The 24,983-nt window shown below is 30.1% G+C and overlaps 1 protein-coding gene across 1 annotated transcript; it reads right to left on the bottom strand.

Annotated features, from left to right (window-relative positions):
• Positions 1-396: 396 nt before the first annotated feature.
• Positions 397-7,314, bottom strand: LOC123547473 (protein mono-ADP-ribosyltransferase PARP14-like). The gene is made up of 6 exons (XM_053551713.1): positions 7,108-7,314; positions 6,259-6,504; positions 2,668-2,943; positions 1,628-1,873; positions 1,195-1,428; positions 397-665 (listed from the first exon to the last, which is right to left on the bottom strand). Exons 1-6 carry the CDS (start codon positions 7,274-7,276, stop codon positions 397-399), a joined length of 1,440 nt encoding a protein of 479 aa, XP_053407688.1. The 5' UTR covers positions 7,277-7,314.
• Between the last annotated feature and the right edge of the window lie 17,669 nt (positions 7,315-24,983).

Raw genomic sequence — 24,983 nt, 5'->3', positions numbered from 1 at the left:
TGGTCGTCTTGATAACCGTATTTGGTACTAACTCCTTGATTTTGTCTTCAAAGTTCATCGATTCCAACATTTTCAATTCAACTTCATGAGCCAGTGGAACTATTTCCTCTTTGAATTCCTCATCAGCATCACCAGATGTACCATATACAATGGCTGTATCTAGCTTTTGAGAGGCTCCTACCATAGTGACTGTAGATGTATTTTTATCTGTTAGTAACACTACATGCTCATCATTGTATGCCGAGCATGATAAATCAGCAAAAAAATGTTCATCTTCTAGTTTAATTGTATGGATGTAAATTCTGTTCATCAATTTTTCGAATGTTGCTTTGATTTCATTTCGCCATCTAAGGGTCAATTTGTTTGACCGTATAAAAGCTGTATGAACAGTGCAATTTAATGTCCCTCCATGATCTTCGAACCCTTCTTCAGGCCAATCAACTTTGCATGATTTGCAAGAAGTATGTGTTCTACGTCATGTCTGAACTCCTCAGCCTTATTTATGAACTTAATTTTGCGGCAATCTAAGTTTGTAATTGTTACTGGCTGTGGGGTGGAATTGTTGAGAGCATCTTCTTCCGTTAGCTTCAAGCAGTCGAGGTATACGCCTATAACCAAGGCATTATTGCTGAGAATTTGCGAATCCCTCCGTACATCTGTAATAACTAAAAGAGATAGATACATCAATTATTGCACCAAATAAAAACACCAGTATATTTTTTTCTTACAGTACCATATTTGCCAAAATTGTGGGCATGACGTGATGACGTTACAATGCCAAACAAAAATGTAACAGTTCCGCTTTTCATGTATTTAAGGCAGAGTAACGTCGAGTTTTTATTTCGTAAAAAAAGAGATATACTATAAGGTATAAGGAAGAATAATCAAGGAATTTGCTTTTTTCTAGTTTTACGCAAAACACAAGACCGCACATAACTACTTCATAAATGTAATTCGTTTCATGTCATTTGCTGCACGAGAGTCATCTTACACCAGAGAGTTATTTTACACTCCAGCTGTAAGATAGTGTTTTTCAACATCCTTGAAAACATCGAAAACCGTACGGTATACTCTATCGTACATTTTCTAAACTATATTTTGAACCAGTTGGTACAAAATTTGTTCTATATACTGGTCTGTTTCATAAACTTGATTAACATATGTCAAATATATTTAAAATACTTATCATATTACCTCTGTAATCCTCAAAATATACAAGACACGATGTGTCATCTAGAAGCTCGACCTTTTCGACAAGGCCGCCTTTGCTTCTTTTCGTGTTTTCGAAGTAGATTTCTATTGTATCAGTGGTGATGTCTGGCGGTAGGTTACTTACATAGATGTAGTTTGATACATAAACCTCCGACAATCGCAACTTTGCACAATCGACAGTTTCGTTCTTGCAATCCGCAATTAGCTGTGCAACATCTAGTAAGAATAGATTAATACTTTACACAAAATGAAATTCGTTTATATCTAGACCAACTGAATGCCTAATTCAAAGAGTTTTTATCGATAACTAGAACTCTTATAATAACAAGATACAATAAATTTTATGTATAAATGAAAACTAATCTGCTGTACGATTATGAGATGAGAAAGACAAAAGCAACCCAGATGCGTGTACCTAGGGCAGATTCCATTGTTACGAGAACAACGCCATTTTTGTCTCTGTGATATGCAAGTGATCTTGTCTTCAAGCCAGTTTTTGTCTCAAAAAAGAAAACGAGACAATCGTCGGAAGTTTTGTCTTGTAACCCTTCTACAAGAAACCTGTCCTGATACATTGGTCTTTCTTGCACTTCATGCGGAATTGATACTTCAACTGATATTCCATTTATCGTATGGCTTTTTTCTACCACAGCCTTTGCATCTACATTAAATATAAATGATTTTATTGTTTGTAGAGAAACAGCCTTGAAAAGGTACTACAAACCGTTATTTCTAGCATTTGAGGTAAATTCTAACAGCGAAACTTAAGTGTGTTTTTCTTCTTTTCAATATTCCGTTTTACTGCTTTGTGAAAATATGATCATTTTAAAAATAGGGATCCACTAGAATATCCCATTTAAACGGCGCATTGACCTTAATGCATAAGTCTGTTCCGTTACAAATAACCTTAAAGTCAGTGTAAATTAACCATTATACAATATTTCATATGCATATTTATTTAGCGCTTTCTTCATTTGTAAATAAACGTGCCAAACATTTTAAAAGTAAGCATTTAACACGTATGAATGAACATGTAGTTGGCTGAAGTGTGAAATTGTTTTGCAATAAATCTGTTTCGCTGTTTTGGGCAGAAATAATGAGTCAGTTAACTTCTAATCATCTTTTCATAGAACGTTAGATTCAACTTTTCGTTTTAAATTGTAACCATTTATCTCTAGAGTCTAAAATTTTACTGTTCCTTTATTTTATTGTTCGCCTCCTTAATAGGGTGACTTTACAGAGATATGTTTATCATCTTCGTGCGCAATGCACTGAGCCCTGACCCCTAATATGCGTTAGCAATTTTGTAGAAAGAACACTCATCGGAGAAATCATTTAACACACATGTTCTTCTTTAAATTCCAATGTCTATAATACTGAAGCATATCTTGTGTACTTTTACTAAAGTCTTGAAAAAGAAAGAAACCGAATGGTACATGTATAATTTGATAATACCTATTTCATTTTCGAAGGTAATATCAGCAACATCTTCATCTGTACCTTGTAGGACAAATGTTTTAATTTTCCCTCCCCCTGAACGTCTTTTGTTTTCAAAGTAGAGTTCTACAAAATCCTTCGAAGGGATTTCTTTGAGCCCTTTTGCTCGTACCGTACAAGCCGTTCCCTCTATATGTGAATCTTTCGGTCCAAAATTAGGGTTGTTTTGTAGCTTTACATCCAACGTTTGTCCCTTTAGAACGTGAGTCGAATGTTCTACAACTCTTCTCGACACTGAAACAAATTAAATAAACAAAAATAACGGAATAGTTTAAACCAGATTTTTTTATAATATGAACTGATAATTTCAGCTGCAGCTTATATTTCACACGTTGTAGATTTACTTTACGTTTGTTAAATAATATATACTACATGGAAGGTAAATTCTAAGTCCTTTACGTTTGCTGATGTAGACTTCTACAGGGAATTTTATATTATTATAGAACATTATACTAGCATTACACATACGCACACACACACACACATATATACATACATACAGACAGACATACATACATTCTCAGACAAGCGGATACGGAAACTATATCACTAATTAACTGTGTGATATCTTTGTAATTATAACAACACATGCAGATCAAATAAAAATATAAGAAACAAAAGTAAAATATCTCAGATTTGTCGAATATATGTTTGTAATATCGATAATAACTGGTAAATAGTCATAAAATGTTTTCTTTCTTGATGATTAAGTTTGAAATGAAGACAAGAACTGCATTTTTTAAAAGTATATGACTCAAAATGCAATAGCTAATAAAACACTATATAAATGTTTAAATTAAGGGCGCTTTTGTTTGCAAAAATCCGGTTTGGGTTTTAGGTTTTGGTTTGGATATAAAATAATGATAAACTTAAACTGGTTTCGGTTAAAATGAGTTTTTGAACAAACAGGCGGTTTGTATGAACAAAATGACGAATCTAGAAAAAATAGTGATTAAATTTATTCTAAATGGAGATAAATGACAGATTTTGTATCTAAGAGCCAAACATATTAAATAACATGTACTACTATTACTACTCCTCATGTGACGCCACTATTTAACATAGCAAGGCTACTTATGGCATAGACAGTTGAGTCACTTCCTTTTGCACTCAAGAACATTAGACCAATTGAGTGAATACAAATGATAGTTTTTGTTAAGTTTAATGTCAGACTGACAGAATTATAGGTCATATATCAACTTCAATGCAATATTTAAGGCATGGGCGTGCAGCTAGGTTAAGCCACTGTCCTTTAAGTCAGCTGGATTACTTAGAAATTCACACATGAAAGAATTTTACACCCTGAGCAAGGTTCCGAACACACTGCAGTGAAGGACAAATAATTTAAGATCAACTACCCTAACCATCCGGCCACAAAGACTAAGACTGGGATGTAATCATATAACTGTATCCACTATCCAGCAGACTTTTTTTATTTCAGTTTGATGAAAATTGTAACAGGGATAATTGAAATCATTGCTGTTTCCTTGTTTTAGACACACTCAGCAAAGTTTGACAGTTGTGATGTAGTTAATGTGCAAAAATAGATGACGTTATACTACTCAAGGTTCAAGCAAAGCACATATACCCTGACTCTGGTGCTGGGCTGATTTAAGTAAACAGTTGTATTTTAGGCCAGCGAGTGTATCTTACCTCACAAAAACATGTTTAAATAAATATTAATTAAGATTCTTCAAAAATGGTTGACATATTTAATCTCTGACATTTTTTCTGATGACGCATTGTACATTCAAAATCTGGCAACAATGAGTTGGATGGCATCCAATGACACCCCTGACTTGATCAGATAATACTTAATACTTTGAACTTTTATGTCACTGTATTGGGGGGGGGGGGGGGGGGGGGGCAGAAACCATGGATATACATTATTAAACATAATTGATACTTATGTATATAGTTATATGTATTTCGGTGAATTGAAATTTCTCTACACTACACGCAGCCACAGGAAAACACTACAGCAATTACAAGGCAGAGACTGAAGCACTCATGAAGGCCGTCTCAATGATTGACAACTCGGCAGAGAAGAAAGTTCCTCAGTCGTCTTTGTTACAGATGCACTGTCTGTCATGGAAGCTCTTATCAAGAATAAAGCTCCGCAGCTAGCCAGGAGAATGCAGCGCCTGAGTATAACATGCAAAGTAGCACTTCAGTGGATTCCATCCCATTGTGGACTTGCAGGCAATGAAGACAAACTGGCTAAGTTAGGAGCTCAGTCAGAACAACCAACAGAACCTGTGAGTCACAAGGGGAAAGTCACCATCATTAAGGCACTAATGAGACAATGCATTATCAATTGAAACAAACTTGTGCAAACTTGTTTTCGAAATTAGCATTGTAATAAATTGTACAACATTTGACAACAAGGATCAGCTCTTTTTACAGACTTAATAGTCATTTTATTTTTGTTGATAACTGCTTTGTCTATATTGAAATGGCAATTTCATGAGGACACGATTTTATAGAATTCACCTTTTGAAGATAAAAACGATGGTATTTATGGCTTGTTAGAAATTAATTACACAACTATGAAATCCATGAAAATTAGTCCTTCACAAGTATGTATGACTTGGCAGTGTTTTACGGCCATTTTTCTGCTTATGTTAACAAGTCCTAGAGCTGTCAGTCAAATCATTTTCAATTAATATCTTGTCAGGGATAAAAAAAAAATGAAAAATTAATTGGAAATTGAAATTTTATTGATATGAATAGTTGTATGCATGAAAATAAAAAAAAAATATTCATTTTGCTCTTAAAATTTAGTCAGACTAGGGAACTGCTTTGCATATGTATTTATATACTAATGATGTTTATGTGCATATAAAGTTATGTCAATGTGCATAGGGCTTCTTGCTAGGACTTGAACCTAGAATTCTTACAAAAGTAAGTGTGTTTCTTTACACTACAAGAAGTGATCCCTTGCTTAGCAACAGAGACATTTATTTAGATACAAAATATTGCATATGTATGTTATCCTTCAGAAACAGACACATTTGCTATAAATTAAAACTTTATACTGTAACAGTAATTAGATTTTGGACTGTCGGAGGTCGAATAATCTTGGAACGAAATTAATGGAATATTTCGATGGTAAGAGAAACTGATTATAACGATGTATACATGCCAATCAAAGAGAATGTTTTCAGAAGTAATTATTGACAAATTATTGACAAATGAATTCGGCTGGGCATAAAGATTACCACGGGTTTCCTCCAGAAATGAACTAATTCTTATTTTTTTTCCTTACTCGTTTCCATTTTGGTCCACACGGTCCGCCATTTGTTCTCGAACTGCAATAAATTTCGGATACAACAAACCGAACAAACCGCCTCCGGGGGCAGTTTGGTCGGTTTGACAAACCGGTTAGCGGTTTTTGAAAACAAATGACACAAACCTTTTCGAGGTCAAAACCAGTTTTACAAAACAAATCGAAAGTTTGGCAAACCGGTTTGAAACCGAACTGAGTTTGTTACAAACAAAAGCGCCCTAAGTTACCTTAGCACAAACACAACAACAAAGAATAATTACTTTTCTCCGATTCGAATGTTACAAAAGCAACCGACCTCTTTGCATCAAAAGTTACTTCCTTAACTTTCCAACCGTTACTCCTTGGACTTTCAAAATACAGTTGTAGAAGTTCTGCATTTTGTCTACGGACTAAAGAAACAGGCCCATGTACTTCAATTGTACATTGCGGTTTTTCTTTGTATACTTCAACACAGATGTCATGGCCCATCATTTTTATGTTTTCTAATTCTAAAACTCTATCAACAGCTGCAAAGAAAATATCAAGAGAAATGTAACTTACTGACGATCGTGAGTGCTTACAACTTTCGCAAAACGTTAAGTAATTGTCATTATATAACAAATCTCTGCCACAACATACTACAGACTTAATTTTAAAATTTAACTACTTGAGAAAGCAATACATTTAATACAACATTTTTAACTTACAACATGCAATGCATTTAAAACAAATATATACGGCATGCCAAACTGTTAAATGAGAGGTTCTAAATTTTTTACCTGTCTGACATATATAAAAAATACAATAATTCATGTTCCCTTTCACGTAAATGCATAACAAATAAAACAGTTTCCGTGTTCAAGTGTTTGTCATATATCATAAAAATGTTGTAGATAAACAACATACGAAAGATGTTCTCTCACAGATGCATTTCAATAATTACTATATGTTATTAGTATCTTTGGATTATGCAACACTTTAAGGTACCTGTATAATAATATAATTGTTCAAACACGTAGAATGAATGCGTTTTCTTGACAGCTGATTTGTGTTTTGAAGGTTTCCTTCTTTTAGAAAACTCATGCATTCATCTCTTGCATATCTTGTTCATTCTTAAACGAGATATTTACCTTTGGCTGATTCAAACTCAACTGTAGCTGTAGCAAGTTTTTCATCGTATTCAACGCGTGAAACTGTTCCACCACCATATTTCTTTGTGTTTTCAAAGAAAAGTTCAATGAAATCACAATGAACATTTTTAGGAATTTTTGAAACCTGAATTATTCTTGGTTTTTCCATTTCCCCAATGTGTTTACGTAGTCTAGCAATTTACATCATACCTCTGTCAACAAAGAATATATCATAGGAAACATAAAAAATTACAAAACGATATAAAGGTCAAGATTATATCAGCTTCTGGTTAAAATATAGCTAGTTCTTTATCAAAACCTAGAATTTACATGTAGATCTATGTGTCTAAGATACGAACTTCTTTTAACAGAAATGCTGCTAAAATATAAGCCCAGATTTCGATTCGAAACAGGCTTGAAACAAAAAAAGTTGAAGAGTTGAATAATAATAAGCGATTTCCACTGAAACGAAAGCAAAAACACAAGCCAGAGATAAACAATATGTTTTATTCGGTAACCAAACAAAAGTGAGAAAATGATAAACTCGTGATATATATATAATAAAAATATACTTGCCGTTTGGAATATAATGCTCTGAATATAAGCTAACATCGTTACTTTTGAACCATTTTTTTCAGTTTTAGTCTAAATAAATACTATATTGTGAGAATAGTTAAACTTTGTTAAAACTATTTCATCATTTATCTATGCTTAATCAAATAAACACCGATTATCAAAAAGATAATTTGACTTTTTATCTCCGTTCACGTCACATACTTGTACACATCTCACTAAATACTAAATTACTCGAACTAAAATTTGTTCACTTTTAGTATCATACCTTTGTTATATCTACGTAATATAGATGTAGTACTGCCTTTGTCATTGACAAGTACCGATGTCTGTTCAGTTTTATAAATTTTGTTTAGTCAGCAGGGTATGTTGGTAACTGTATTGTTGGCAGGTTTAATTTCACTGGTCATGCACAAGTAATTTTTGGTAAAAAAGAACACACACACACTTCAGAGTTTATCTCACCTTTTCATGTTTAACTCCGTTTTGGGTTTAACTCCGTTTTAACAGTATTTCAGTTATGTAACTGCAGGCAACTAACTAATCAGTGTTCCTGGATCCTATACCGTTACAAGCCTGTTCGCCGAAAGTAACTGCCAACTTCCCCACATGAATCATAGGTTAGGGACGAATGATTTAAGGCATACTGTGTATTAAGAGGCAACGCAACATGAACTATGTTTTTTTAATTAAAAAGATAAATCTGTTCTGTTTAAAGGGCGTTTTGCCCTAACTGGATAATAACATCTTTAGGCATATTTTGTTTCATTTGTTTCTCATCAGTATTAATTAATGCCTTCCTGTTATCAATTTATTTTGCATTTTAGGCTACTCATTTTAACTTGTGGGGTTGAGCTAATTCCAACATAAACTTTTTGGTGTGGAATAAGTCGTATGTAAGGAAATGAAACGTAGAAAAACACTATCAGGAATCACATGATGAAAATAATCTCTTAACCAAAGTTATCTTTTGAAGAACATTAATAAATTTCCTACCATGATAAGATATGAAACGTAAACATAGCCTATCAACTGACTAATGTAAATTGTTAAATTATTATGTAGTTGACGATAATGATAGATACCCTGTAATTACAAACACTGAGGGAAATAATTAGTCTCAGTTTCTTGAAGTGTTCCAGATAATCAGAAGGTGATTGTGATTGAAATCTATATAGTTTTATGATACATCTATGTTGCCATATGATAGGCTATGTTTTAGATTTACAGTAAAAGTTGCTTCAATATTATCCCATATTATTCATAAATTTATTTTGGTAAAGAGATTATTTTGATCATGTGATTCTCTAAAGTGAAAATGTCCTCAAAATTATCAATTTGAAAGCACATTTTTGAGATATTGCATCTGGAATACTGAAATAACGTCTATATCTAATACGTATTGTGGCCGTTACTGTGGCCCATATGCAATATTTGTTTTCTTCTACTGGTTAACTACAGCATAAATGTGTTCTTCGAATATCAGTATAAAAAGATACTTTAAGATCTCAAGCACTTTCTGGTAGCGTACATTTAGTATTTAACCATCTTTGTCATAAAGTAATGTGGTGTCATAATTCAGAACATAGATGTCGAAATTTAGAACAGAATTTCTTACCAAATCTATACAAACATATTTCTAAAACAGACTCGTCGGCATTGGAGTTGAAAGGTTTAAACACCAAACATGAATTGTGTATTTCAAAGTCAGAAATAAGAAAAAAATCATTCATAGGGGATTCGTGAAACAGAAATGTATTCACAACGTTATTACAGATGGGTGGGGCACTTGTTTCAATATTTGTTCGAAATTCAATAATGAACAGTTACGACAATTATGGATGCTTCTTGAACTGGTTTTTAATGCAATGCATGCGCGTGAATGAAGAAATAATAATAATATTTTGTTTAATTCATTGTATTGTAGATAAATTTGAAATATTATATATTATTTTAAAATTAATATTTAAAGGAAACCGCCCTTAAATATCACATAATTTTCAGTTTGGCTAGGATTTCCTTCCAGGACTTTTTCCTGTATTGTATTCTTAGCTAAAGATTATAAATCAGCAATAAAATTTCATGTTGGAATTAGTTTGAGGTTCGGACATTTTGTCAAGCAGTATAACCGGCCTATTTTGATGTGAATGCTGCATTCAATTTAAAATGTACATACTACATTATTCCTGTCTCATTATATACTTATAAATGTATTTCCGGACATTCTTTGTTTTGGTGACAATGTGTAAATAAAACTAGCAAGAACATACGAAATGTTAGGTTTCATATTTCGACTTTATATCAGCATCAATGTCATTTTTCGTAATTGAAGTTGTATTGTGTTGTCAATAAGAAGGCTCATGACATTGGACAAACTATTTTGCGGAAAAACCGACGGACCAATTGCCTGAATTATCAAACAATTCTATTAATTACAGTAGATCAGAAATATAAATAGAGGATATTTGTTTGTTTTGAGTGAATATGGAATAGAATCTATATCTCACTGAGAAGTGAGAAAATTTGAAAAATGTGAAAATTTCCTCAATTCCAGTTGAGATATGTTCCATATTTACGAAAACCAAACAAATTTTCTTTTTATTTTATGCTCAATTACGTTGAGATGTGCATTTTTCAACAAATTTCAATCTCAGCGCGGGAAACAGACGCGCGTAAACAGACATGACGTCAGACGTGTTGTGACGTTATAAAGACGCACACAACATCAGGTTCCATTATATATATTTATTTTTTTGCTGCATAACGTTATGAAATTCTCATTAAGTAAGATAATTTGAATCCAGAAATATACTATAAAGAACAAAGTGCGACTACAATTTTCATCCTGTTTAAAACAAATAATTTAAAATTCATACACAATGTATGAGGGGGCGGAGCTATATCTCTCACAGTGTGAAAATATAGATTTCATATTTTCGCAGTGTGAGTGATATGATATGAAAATATTTAACTGATAGAATACAGTATTTCATTAATTAGCATAAAATAAATAGAGGATATGTGTTTGTTTTCAGTGAATATGGAATATATCTCACTGAGAAGTGAGAAAATTTCAAATATTTTCACGAGCGCGTAGCGCGAGTGAAAATGTGAAAATTTTCTCACTTCGAGGTGAGATATATTCCATATTCACGAAAAACAAACAAATTTTCTTTTTATTTTATGCTCAGTTACGTTGAGAAATGCATTTTGTAGCTGTTTTAATCTCAGCGCGGGAAACAGACGCGTGTAATCAGACATGACGTCAGACGTGCTGTGACGTTATAAAGACGCATGCAACATAAAGTTCCATTTTGTTTTATATTTCGCTGCATAACGGTATGAAATTCTCTTTAAGTAAAATAATTTGAATCGAGAAATATATTATAAAGAACAAAGTGCGACTATAATTTTCATCCTGTTTTAAGCAAATAATTTAAAATTCATACACAATAGATTTCATATTTTCACAGTGTGAGCGATGAGATGTGAAAATATTTAACTGATAGAATACAGTATTTCATTAGTTAGCATAAAATAAACCCTTTTATTACATGTTTGACGTCGCGGGTCAAATAAATCCATTGCATAAATTTAATAATACACTAGTGTAATAAAGCTTTGACATTGACGTCGTTTATTTACAGGAGACGTTGGGCGAATTTACTCGGTCTATAATAGGTAAAGAAAGAAGAAATTTAGATGTTTCAACAAGAAAAGCGTACACGTGAGAAAACGAATATTACATTTGTGTCTTTCCACATTTAAAAAATCAAAAGAAAAGTTTGCGTTATTTAGAACAGCCCTCGTACTCCAGAGGTTTTGAATAGATTTGCAGTGATCAGTAACGATAAACCTTATTGTTTAAAATAGAGAAAAATGCATTCTTTTTACAGCAACAGAATGGCAGAATATGAGTAAGACAAAACCCAAACTGAATAGATCATACATTTTTACATTTTCCATTTTTTGGAACATTTTGCTTCTATGAAATATTTCGGGTTTCACACCTTTTTTCCAACGATAATAAGTTGTTAGAATCTCACCAATCGTATAAATAAATTTGTTTGTCTAAATGTGTAACTTTTAGGGTTACAGAACACCATTATGTAGCTATTTAACCCCTATTGTCTTTCAAATTATTTGTATATAACTTTTATGAAAAGTAGGTTCAGGAAAATTAACATTCTTATAAAATGAGTAAGTTAGTTCCGAAGTAATAATATATTAAATTAAATGTATAAAGATGTATAAAGATTTAAATTAATGACCCTTAACTTACAAACATTTACGGGTTTTTTTTCCCCCAAATATTCGAAACCATACTGGCCTTAAACGTTTGGGTAGCCTAGTTGTAGAACGTACACTTCGAGTGCGGGAGGTCGTGAGTTAAATCCCCGGCTGCATCATACAAAGACATGAAAAATGGTACATTAGCTCGCTTGCTTGGCGCTCAACATTAAGGTATACAGACACTAAATAGGAAAATGTCACGAAAAATAATATAGTCGTATACTGGCGGATTCAAACAGTTCTCAGATTGTTTAAAAGTAATTTTCTTGATTCAAACATGATCTCTAGTTTTCTTTTCATTTTTACTCAGCACTGAAAACATTCTTCAAGAAAATGTAATTTACCAGCATTTAGAAAGAGCCATAAAAGATCAACTATAAAAAGAAGTTAGGTCGTAAAGAGTATCTGACCTCTTCTCCCATGCCCTCGTGGTGATGGATTCCGTCAGGAATGAGGTGTTGAGAGTGACTGATACAAGTTTTACAACTTGTCTTACAAAAGACTTAAAATACATTAGTGTAAGCTAAACTTCTCATTGATCTATAGAACGGAGCTATCAGAAAATAATGCGCTTCAGAATCAATGTGTAAAAACTAATAAATGACTATATTGTCTCTCTACGTCGTTAAATTTACATGAAAATCGCGGGAATGTTCGGGTGGCGCCATTTCCTTTTGAATTACCCGTTTTGGGGCAGTTATACCATTATGCTTACAAATGCTCACATTTTATTCTTTTCTGTTTCGTATGTTTCAATATCCATTCAGGAATAATGAAATTATCGTTAATAACCTGAATCGACGTTAAAATAGCAACAGAGGTGGTACCGTCACATGGAAGGTAATATATGGAAAGTTTATTGACACCCCAAATCATATGTAAAAATGACACAAAATGGGATATGCCGACTGCATAGCTAGCAAACAATTCTTGTGAAGATTTATTGAAATCTGAACAGCAATGGTTGTATGATGACAGAATCTCTATGTAGACTGTTGTTAAACCCTTACTTGAACTAGGTGCTATGTTATTTCTGGTTCTTCGGGATCATTGAATTCATCCAAAAGGTATTTGTTGTCATGCCCTTATTAAAAAGACCTTCTAATTACTGATCCGTTTCTTTTATCAGCAATTTAGGGAAAGTTGTGGAACGTGCATTTGTTTGTTTTGGGTTTTACGCCGGTTTTCAACAGTATTTCAGTTATGTAACGGTGGGTAGTTAACCTAACCAGTGTTACTGAATCTGTACCAGTACAAACCTATTCTCCGCAAGTAGCTGCCAACTCTCCACATGAATCAAAGGTGGAGAACGAATGATTCCAATTTCTTTTATCAAATCGTCAAGTAGAACATACGCCTCGCCCGAGGACCGAACTCACGATCCCCGATACTCGCAGACATGTTCTCTTCCTATTGAGCTAAACGGGCAGGCGTTATAGAACGTGTAAAAAATGTTTAAATATATCTATATCTATTTTCATGCAAAAAATGTTTAAAAATCAATCAGGATTTATCCCTAATTAATGTATCAGTTGATATATATTTACAACAGTATTTGTTAAGCATTTGAGGACAAGAAAAACTACGTGCATTGCTTTTTAGCGATATTAGCAAAGCCTTCGACCATGCCAGTTTGGCATAAGGAACTAATTTTCAAATTGAAGCAAAACGGACTGTGTGGAAATATACTATTACTATTAATTGGATCTTTACTTATCTTAAAAGCCGTAAACAGAAAGTTTTCGTTAGGGCTACCTATTAGGCAGTGGAACTAAAAGTACAAACTCCAAGTAGGCACTATCTATTTTAGATATATGTGTAGCTTACTGCATCAAAGTACACAGTGTGAAAAAAATATTGAAAATATCATTTTCTGAAAAAAAGTTACTTGAGCTGTAAAAATGATCCTGGGTAAATATTAAAAAAAATAGAGAATTCTGCTAAAAATTCATTGTAGGCTTAGGTGACTATGTACAAAGTATCTCATGCAAACTATGCACTTTTTACCCCTAGGCATGAAAAATCATGCATAATTACTGCAGTTGAAAAGAAAATTATGTAAAAATGATATCATTTAATGCCCTGGAGGAAAGTTTGACATTTTTGTGGTGATATTTGTCAACGAACAGACGATTAAAAAAAAAAACACACAGAATTTCACATGTTAAAATACGTTGAGAAAGCTATTGCTGGAAAGAGAACAATCTCTGCTAGTGATATATATGCGTCAAATATCAGAAAAATATCTAGAAATATGAAACAATTAAAAAAAAAACAATTTTAGGACTATTAGATGCATGACTGTTCTCTTGTATAGCATGTACATAGATAGCTTACTTTTCCATTGCGCTGATATAACATGGACAGGATTAAGATTCACAAAGGGTGTTCACTCAACAATTTCATTCTCTAAACAGATTTTTTCCCTTGTGTAAAGAAGGCATAGGGTAAGTCTCTATACCTATTCTGAAGAAAACATCAGAAATACCGGCGTGCCATAGGGTTCGGACCTTTACTGTTTCCTGTATAAGTAAATGATATTGCTGATTTATTTGCTGAAGACATTTCATTTTCAGTTAGTTCTATTAATATCAATCATATAGAGATTACTTAAATATCGTATATCATATTAGACAAACCAAAACCAAATTAAAACCGGCCAAAACCGAAGTATTATTTACTTCACTCGCGAAACAAAATCTGAATTTGCCTTTACTTTATTTATAGAACACTCGTTTAACTTTTGTTGATATTCCTAAATATTTAGATGTTAATTTAGCAAAGATGGCTCCTGGCACAACATATTTCTAATATAACTTTACCAGCATCAAAAGTTTTAGGAAAAATGACAATGTTAAATTTTAAACTTAAACGAAATACTTTGAATCAGATATACATTTATTATTTTCGACTAATAATTGTGTAATTAATTGACAACATTCAGTTTGACGCGTTGCGAATAGTTACAGGCTTTTAAACGAGATACGATTGCTGTTTCATTATCCGGCTGAAGACACATGCAAAAACTATTTTTCATTTATAAATATAGCCGCGGCAAATTACGTAGATATCTCTCAGGAATTACCCAATGTCGTATTAGAAACCAATATCATACGTTGATGAACAATGCAGATTACGCTACTATAGCATGCCGGCTTGTAATCTATGCTAAATCTGTAATATCGTAATCTATTAATTATTATATTATTATTATACCAGATTTATATAGCGCCCTTTTCATGATAAACACGTTCAAATGCGCTTTACATATAGCAAACGCAGCTACACAGGGCGCAAAATTCATCCTCTACTAGTACAGACACAGAGCGATCTGACCAGAGGGACAGAGTGAGATAAAGCCCCCCAGAACAGACGGAGAGGAATCATTTAGATACAGGCCTGTCCGGCTAACTTAGTACAGGCCTCTTAGTTGGGCGGGAGACACTCAAGAGCATCTCAGAAATTTCCAGTGCCTGGACCGGGATTCGAACCCCGGACCTCTGGATTGACAGTCAAGCGTGTTACCACTAGACAACAGTAGTTAGATATATAGCGTTTTTGGCGTTTTGACCTCGTATGACCCCCCCCCCCCGTGACTCCTTGTCCATATTCTAAAAAATCCAATGCCGGACAATTTAAAATCCACAGGTTTTAAACCCAGCATTTAACCCAACCCTAAACTTATAATACTAACTCGCGAAGCTAAAACCTTCGGGGTCTTTGACCCAGTCAGACCTACAGTCTTCGGTTGCACTCGGTACACTTGTACCCTCAAAATCTAACGACACCGGTGTCATTTTCTTTAACAAGTTTATCAATCAATATCGTTTGTAAAGCGGCACCGGTGTCGTTCTATTGGTATTTACTTTCATTCATAAAGTTAACCGATATGTTTACATTTGTAGTACAATTCATTTAAACTTCCTTGTGATCGATTTACGTTTTACAGCTGATTTAATATAAGTGTCAAAGATAAATTAAGTGCATTTTTTAAAAATGATAATGCGGGAAACCACAAATTCAACCAATCAAAAGCCTGCCATTTTTCTGCCAAGTTGGCAGACACTGCCACATTCCTGCCACTTGGCAGAACTTTGGCAGATTATTTTTATTAATAAAATGTAATGTATTTGATTTTATTTTCAATTAATAAGTATATTATTAGGGTACACATAGTAATTAAAACTTTAATTAAGCTTTTAATTCAAAAGTTTGTTTCCATCATAAGATACAGGTTCATCCGATATGTAGAATTTGATGTAACTATCCGCCAAAAGCGAAAATGTTACTTCTGTAGATTTTGAATCGTCATAAGGATGAATATCAATCACTGTCTCTTGTTTTAGATAAATTTTAATTTTTTTCTTATACATAGATATTAACAGATCAGTGTCAAAGTCCTCAGCTGTGATATTTACATTATCAGATGTATTCAATAAAAGAAAAGTTGGAATAATACTCCGCCACCTAAATATAAAATGTGATATTGGGCTTTTAATCGGTTTATCCGGTTCACCTATAGGCCTGGCCCCCGTTAATAAAATATTAATATCTATTATATAAATTCAGGTTTTTTCGACTATAAACACACCCCTCAAAATCACATCTTGTACAATTAATTTATATTGTTGGTTTGTTTTTATAAAATCTTTATAATCTACAATAATTCCAGGTCTAAATTGAAATGTATTTAAATAGTTCAGGCCGGTCATATTTTCATATGTTGAATATATCCAGGCACCACCACGGTTAAAATACTTTTTCATTTTTACATAATCATAAAAACTTTTATTATAGTATTCAAAGAGAAACACTTCATGTCTCACTTTTTCTATTTCTTTTTCCAATTCTTCTTTTATTTTTTTGTCTTTCTTTTTAAGTTTAAGAATTATTTCAGCTAAATCATCAAGTCGTTTTGTTGTAGCAACTTCAGAAGCAGATAAATTGTCAACAACACCTTTTGTTCTGCTAATTGTGTTTCTTTTTTAAAAAAACTTTTTCTTTTGTAATTTTTTGATATTATGGTAATTTCTTCGCATTACGGTTATTGCTTTAGTATTAGCAGAATTTACTTGGGTTTTACATGATTGATTCCCTTTTTTTAGCTTTTTTTTTAAAACTACAGAGTCTAAATCATTTATTATATTTTAATTTTTTCTTTAAAATTTTACATAAATTCATTAATATTTTTTTTGTAATAAACCTTAAGTTTATTTAACCTTCGTATTTTATTGTGACGTTTAACATTTTTAAATCATGTTTCAAGTTGTTTTCTAAAATTTTTCTAGCTGATTTTTAAACTGTGTTAATTGTTTCAGTATTAGCAAATTAACTTCCTTGTTTAACTGTTTTTTAAACTACAAAGTCCTTTCTTTTTTATTTCCCAAATTTTAGCTTTAAATTTCAAATACATCTTGTAATTTTTTGAAATAATTAAGCTGCATTTTTTAAAATTATGAGGGTCGTCAAAATACTAATCCTTTTCAAATTTTTTTTTTTAAAGTAATTATTTTGAATTGAGCTTTTTTTTAAAGTCCCTAATGCTTTTCATATCATCACCTCTTTGTGAAGCTCCCTTTTCCCCGGGGTAGTTTTATTTTCTGCAAGTTTATTTAAAATTTAAATTTTTAATAAATCTTATGTTTTATTTCGTTTCAGTATTTATTTTATTTATTTCGTTCGTTTTAACTGATACTTTTTTGAAATTTTTTCCTTTTTCAATAATTTGTCTTTTAGTTCTTAGTTTAATCATACTTTTTTTTAATTCTTGAATTTGGGTGAATAAAATGTTTAAATTAACTCGAAATCTTTTTTATTTAATCACGCAAAAAAAGTTTCTCTTAAAAGTTTTTAAAATAAATCAACCATAGCTTTTTTCTTTTCAATTTTTCCCTTGTAACGTTTAATTAAATAATAATTCTTTTAAAATTTTTGTTTAATTCTTCAATTTTCTTTATTTCTCTTCAGTGTTTTTTTTAATGTTTTGTTCTTCAAGTTTATATCACTATTACCCCTTAAATTTTTTTTAAAACTAAATCGTCTTGAAACACATGGGTGGATTTATCTGGATTTCCTAGGTTGATTTTTATTACCTCCCAATCAAATGCTCTTTTCGGGTTTATCAATTTTCCTTATTTCTGTGAAGATAAAAAATTCCATGCCCCTTTCAAGTTTTTTGATTGTTTTTTTAGTAGCTAACACTTAAATAAAATCAATTTAACTTTACTTAACTTTCGGGTTCACTTATTTTTTTTAACATCATTAAAACTCCCTTATACTTACCATAAAGTTTTTTTTTAAAAACTTCCTTGTTTTTCAAATATAAAAAATCATACTCTGTTTTGTTTTAAAAATTAGCAAATGAATCACGATCTTATTTGTTCACAAAATCCTATCATTTTCCTTTAACCTGGACTTTTCAAAAAAAATAATGTGAACATTAATTCGAATATTTTTTGGGTGTTTTATAGTAAACTGATTAAATAAATAACAAAATTTTTTGTGTCGCCCTTTGAAAAAAGTTTTTTTGTTTTTCATTTTGAACTTTTTTTATTTTCACATACAAAATCATCAAAATTTTACTATTTTTTTGTTTTTTCTGATTCAAGTTTTCAAAAGGGTTTAAATTTTGGGTTTGGGGGTCACTGAATATTCAAGTATTTCATTTGATCATTTAAATTTTTTTTTTGCAATTTGGGTTAAATTTTTAAATTAAAATCCTGTATTAGAGTTCTAGGTTTTAGCAAAAAGTAAAATTTATATAATATAAGAGGTTTTCGAAGTTATGTTTGTTTTTTTTTTTCCCAGATCCAAAAATTTCCACATATTAACTTTCTAAAACATGAACGGCAAAAAAAGGATAAAATTTTTTTAAAGTTTTTGGGTTTTTATCATTTTTTTGTACATAATTGGAATTCCATTTAAAATAATTTTACATTATTTTACTTTATTTTACAATACTTACATTATTTTACATTATTTTACATTATCTTACATTATTATTAATGCAATAAAAATTTAATGAAATAAGAATAAGAAAAAAATTAGTCGGCAAAAGATAGAGATCTTAAGAAAAATAATGGAAAAAAAAAAAAAAATTTACAAATGGGGAATGTATAGGGGAAATTTTATAACCCAATTACTAAAGGGAATAGAAATCAAAAAGAACAATTATCAATCAGTTTAAAAGCATTACCGGGAAATTTAAAAAAAAACTGCATTAATTCCAGAACAGTTTGCGATAAAAAATAAATAAAAAACTAAAAGTTTGGAAGGCTTTCCGAAACCCCAACACATTATTACCCCCGAAAGTCAAGGGGTTTGAGATGAAGATATGATTCAAGACACTAGAAAATTTCCCTGAAGAATTTCCAAAAATTGTTGGAACCAAAACCAAAAGCAAGGAAAAACTACAGAATTTTAAATGCGGTTTGGATCTGATGTTTTAGAAGAAATGGTTTTTCCAAAACCGCTGAAATGTTGACTTTTTTACGAAATGTAATTACCCTAAAAAAAAGTAAAGGCATATTGAAGAACAAAATGTGTTAAACAATACAAAAAATTAAATGGTTCAAAACTAGCAAATCAAATCGAAAGATCCAAAAAAAAAAAAAAAAAAAAAAAAAAAGAATTAAACATGAACAAACAACTGAAAAAGTACAAAAAACGTTGAAAAAATATTTTTAATTTAGCTCCTCATAGGACAGGAATAAAACACATAATCCATTAAAGTTCGCCAAAAATGGAAAATGGTAATTTAATTTTTAATTTAAATAAATTTATGGTCAAAAAAATTTTAAATTGCTAAGGAGAAAAACTGGAAAGGGAAATTAATTAACATAAAGTGATGATGATTTAATTGATTTGATTAATAAAGATAAAACAAAAATAAAAACATCAATTCATCAAAAAAAATATTAAAAATTAACAAAAATCGGATTACTATCAATAAAAGACTATAAATTTAAAAGAGTAATTAGGGGAAAAGGGTTTTATGACATTGTCCTTTAACCCAAAGGGAATTGGTTAATGACTTGGAGTTAATTTGTGGTTAAATTGATGCGGAAAAATAATGAAGAACAAAAAAATGAAGGTTTAGAAAATTGATGAACAAAAAATAATTCATCTTACCGAACAACATAAAAAGTTTTAAAAAATTATTTTTCTTAAATTTAAAATTTTTTTAAAAAGATATGTTTGAAAATTAATAAGGAAACAAAAAAAAGTATAAGTTCGAAACAGTTAAAGAAAATAAAAAAACTCCGAGTGATTTACAACATTTTATCGTTCTTTAATTTAGATAAAAAAAAACTTTATTTTGGGTTTGGATAGTTTTAACACAGACCATTTTTGGCAAAAAAAGTGATGTATGACAATAAAAAAATTTCTTACAAAAGGAAAGGGATTGAAAGAATTATTTTTACAAAGGGGTTCTTACTTTTTTTTTTCACTGATATTAAAATTACAAAAGGGGGAAACATTAATAAGTAATGAGATTTTGAATTTAAATAAATCAAAAATTTGCTCCAAAAATTTGGGAATTTGTTTAATAGTTTTAAGTTTTTGTTTAAATTTACAATTTTTTAAAAAGTGGTTTTGGAAATATCAATTTTCATACATTGCTTGGATTTGAGAAAAAAAAAAATTGGAAAATCTGAAGGGGGAACTACAACCCAAATATAACTAACTCGTGGAAAATTTTTACATTATTGTGTTTTTATTGAAAATTCACTTTTTGATGGAAATTTCAGTGATATACCCTTTTAAGTACTCAGATTAAAAAGAGTTTATCCTTTTACAAAAGGGGAACCACAAAAAGTTGGATATTCTAAAATTAAAAAAACTTTTTAAAATTTTCAATAAGAATATTTTTTACAGATGATTCGGTAAAAAATTTAAATTTTTTAAATGAGGTTAAAAACAAGTTTACGCAAATTTAAAAAAGAAATTAATTAAAACAAAATTTTAAAAAACTTTAATTAACTTTTATTAAACTTTTTTTAAAATTTTTAGTTTTATATAATTAAAAAAAAAGTTTTGAAAAAAATAAAAAATATTTATTTTGTTGATGCTCACACGGGAAAAAAATTACACAACAGGACTTTGACATTTAAAAACAAAATTTTTTTCAAGGGGAGTTGCATCTTCTTTTAAGCACAGCGGAAAAAAACTTGGGGAAACAGCAGGAAAAGCCACTTGAAAGTGGAACAAAAAAGGTTTGGAACAGAATTTGGAAATTTACTGCAGCAAAGTTTTGGAAGCTTCAGGGAGATACTAATAAAATTGTTAAAAAATTTTAAAAAAAAACCCTGCTCCGATTTGGTTTTTTAATTGCCAAGGAATTCAAAAAAAAATAAATAAAAATATAAGGAGGAGGGGGAATTTTCATATGAGAAAAATAAAAATTGTCAGGATCTGGAACCCCACCCCAAAACAAAACGTATTAAAAATTAATTTTATAAAAACAAAAGGGGTTTAACTTAATAAAAAAAAAAATAATATAAATATATACTGTTTAAACAAAACAATATGCGAAAAAGAATTTAACTCCTATTCAATTAGAAAACCTTTTAATATCGTCCTGGGAAATAATGAAAAACAAAAAAAAAAAGGATATCATTTTACAATTAATGATAGAATTCATATTTTGTTTGGGTTTTAAAATTGTTTATTTGAATAATTTTAAAAAAGTAAATAAGTTTGTAATGGAAAAATTATGATGTTAATGAAAAAATTGCTTTAATTAATAATGCAGCTTCATTAATTGATCATTTAGGGGTTAAAACAAAATAAAAAAAATTGTTTTGATTGTAAAAATTTTATACAAAGTAAAAAAATTAAAAGTTTTTTTGAACATTGAGATTATGCAAAATCATGGAACAAATGATTTTATTTTTTGATAAAAACGCTAGCACTGAACCAGACCCCCAAGGGGATATAATGGGGTTTCCTATTAAAAAGGGCTTTAAATCCAAGATAATAAAGGGGTAAATGCAAATCCATTAAATAATTTTTCTTTTTCAGGTTTAAAAACTATTTTTTTACCTCCAAGTCAAATTCAATAACCTACAGCGACAGATGATGAAAAATTAATTTTAGAGTAAGCTGTGATGGGGGTAGAGTAATTGTAAAAAAAATTAATTCTGGTTCCACTTTTAATTTTAATAAATTTGGGTTTGATCTAATTACTACGAAAGTTTTAAAAAAAGCAAGGGGGTCATCCCTTCGGTGTGACGAAAACCACGAACACAGAAACTAAATAACCTTTAGAATAACGGCCGGGTAAAAACAAAACCACAACATTATTTGTTTTTTTACAAACCTGACAAAAAAAAAAAGAACAAACCCCACATTTATTAGTACATTTAAAGTTAATGCACCCAAATAAAAATTTCCCTTTTGAGTCTTGCGTTTTGAATTTGGTAATGGTGTTTTTTTTTCCAAAAACAGAAACACAAGTAATCAAGAATTTAGTTAATTAATTAAAATTATAACAAAAAATAAACTCTGGAAGTTTTTTAAAAATAGACAAATTTTTATAATTATTTTGGATTGTTCTTTTTAACTTGAATAAAAAAGGAAGTAACTACAGAAGATCCTAAGCAATAACTTAAAACAGCTAAATTAAATTTTCCCCCCAGCAGCTAAATTGGGTTTTTACGCAATGTAATATGAGGAAACAGTTGAAATAAATCTTTTGGGAAATAAAATTTTTATTGTTTAAATAAAATAAATATAAATTATTATAATGATATTAAAAACAGGGTTTGTAAACAACCACACATCAAATTATATTGAATATAAAATTAACCTTACGATGGACAAAGAAAAATTTAGCACAAGCTTAAAATAATAAAATTCCCCCATATTTTTAGATTAAAACATGAACAATTCGGGGAAAATTTCCCTTTACTTTTAACAAAAACAAAAATTAATCAAAAAAAAAAAGCGTTGCAAAAAATAAGGTTTAGAAATTAAAATTTTCAAAAAAACAAAATGTCCTCAAGGTAAAAATGGGGATTTTGGGAGCTTTGGCTTTTTTTGGGAAAACAATTTTTTCCCAAATGGAGCAAAAATACCCAAAAAAAAACCCCCTTAGGCTTTGGTGCTTTGTCTGGCTAGCCATACGGTGCAGTAAAATATTTGGAAAAATGGTATGATTTCGGAGCTAATGAAAGAGAAATATGATATCACCATATTTTACCCCTAACAAAAAAACAACTAGTAGGATCGGATGTTTAAATTTAACACAAAAAAAAAACAAGAGGGGGGGGGGTTTTGGGGTATTTTGCTATCTAGGGATACCTTTGATAACATCTTTGTTAAGGGGAAAAGGACTACGATTATTCACAAAAGGGGACCTTTTCGACGAATCCCATGAAAAAAAAAATAAAATTTTTAAACAAAAACCCATTTTTAAATTTTAAAAATTTAACAAAGGGGAAACCAAATTAAAATTAAAACTTTAGGGGTTGTTTGTAGAAATAATTTTTTTAAAATTAAAAAAAAAGGGGAATGTGGAATTATAAATTTGACGACTCTGTTGTCCGAAACTTGGTTTTTACTTAAATAATTATCTTTATCCGTTTGGATTCCCCCCACCAAAAATAATTCAGTATTCCAAAAGTAAAATACAACAATGTTAAATCCGACAAAACAATATGCTTGCGGGGTATTTTTGTTTACCTTAAAAGACAAGATAAAGTACCGTTGTAAATTTTGATAAAATACTAAAAATTTAAAAATGATAAAAAGAAAAAACTATTATAAATTATTTTTTTAAAAATAAGGCATTTATTTAACGAATAAATTAATATAAAGGAAATTTAATAATATAAAATGAAAAAGGTAAAAAAATAAAAAAAAATAGAAAGCAATTAATAAAAAAACCTCCATTTTTTTTAACAATTATACCCAAGATACTGATGGGGATTTTTTTCAAAGGAAAACGTAAATCTAGCCTGTTTTGTTCAGGGTGGAATTTGCAATTTAAACAAAAATTCATCTTTAAATTTTTCTTGTTGATGCAATTAAAAATTGATAAAGGGGAAGCTAAATTACAAATAAAAAAAAAAAAAGTTAATTCTTAAAGTTATCCGTAAAAAAAAAAAAGAAAAAAAAATCTATTTCATTAATTTTGCAAATGATTTAAAAGATTGTTTTTTATATAAATTTTTTTAAAAAGTTACGAGTATTCAGTTAACAATTTATGGTTTTATTATTAAGTTTTAATTTAAATTTTAATTTAAAGTTTTTAATTTTAAAAGTTAATTAAGAAAAAGCAATTAAAACCATTTCAAGAAAATTTTCTTTACGTTAACATGATAAAGTGTTTTATTTTAAAATAACTGGGGAAAAATTGTGTTATCAGAAGAATAATTTAAAGGTGTGATTACTTTTTGTTGAATAAACAAAGTATCTTTATAAATTTTTTTGAAAATTGTTTTCTTAACAACATTTTTTAATTCCTTTCTTTTTTTTAATTTTAAATTCATTCTAATAATAAGAATACATTTACTTCTTAAACCACAAATCAAAATGGGAATGCCGGCAGCTTCTTTTAAATTTCCAAATTACTTTTTTATTATTTCAAAAAAAATTTTGAATTCATGTAATCATATTTTTCAAATAAAACTTTGTCCTATAAAATCCTCATATGCACTTTGGTTTTTATTTTATAACATAAGAATCATTTAGTGAATATAATTTACAATTAACCCCCATACTTTTCCTTTTGTAATTTAATGAAAATCTACTTTAAAAAATTTTTATAATCTAGAAGCACATTCCAACATAACAAGGGCTGTTTTTAAACCCCAATTTCTTTTATTTTTATGAAAACCAAAAGGTTGAGTTAAACATCTTGAAAAAACAAATGAAGGTTTGGTAGGGATTTTAATAAATTTTTCATCATGAGTTAATTTAAATTAACCCCCTTGCTAAATTCTCCTCTCTTACGAATACAAATTTTCATTAACTTAAAAAAGTCTTTTCAAAAGAATTTTTTTGCT

The sequence above is a fragment of the Mercenaria mercenaria genome, chromosome 9, assembly GCF_021730395.1.
Source record: "Mercenaria mercenaria strain notata chromosome 9, MADL_Memer_1, whole genome shotgun sequence".
Taxonomy (NCBI): Eukaryota; Metazoa; Mollusca; class Bivalvia; order Venerida; family Veneridae; genus Mercenaria; species Mercenaria mercenaria.
The sequence above is the reverse complement of the archived record's forward strand: the minus strand, read 5'-3'. Positions and strand labels throughout refer to the sequence as shown.

Bases quoted from the DNA above. Each gene is read 5' to 3' on its own strand.
- LOC123547473 (XM_053551713.1), bottom strand. From the start codon at position 7,276: ATGGAAAAACCAAGAATAATTCAGGTTTCAAAAATTCCTAAAAATGTT. The intron at 2,944-6,258 runs GTAATTATTCTT...AATTTGTTTCAG, and splicing joins AACATTCGAATCGGAGAAAA to TGTCGAGAAGAGTTGTAGAA. The intron at 1,429-1,627 runs GTACACGCATCT...TATTCTTACTAG, and splicing joins AACAATGGAATCTGCCCTAG to ATGTTGCACAGCTAATTGCG.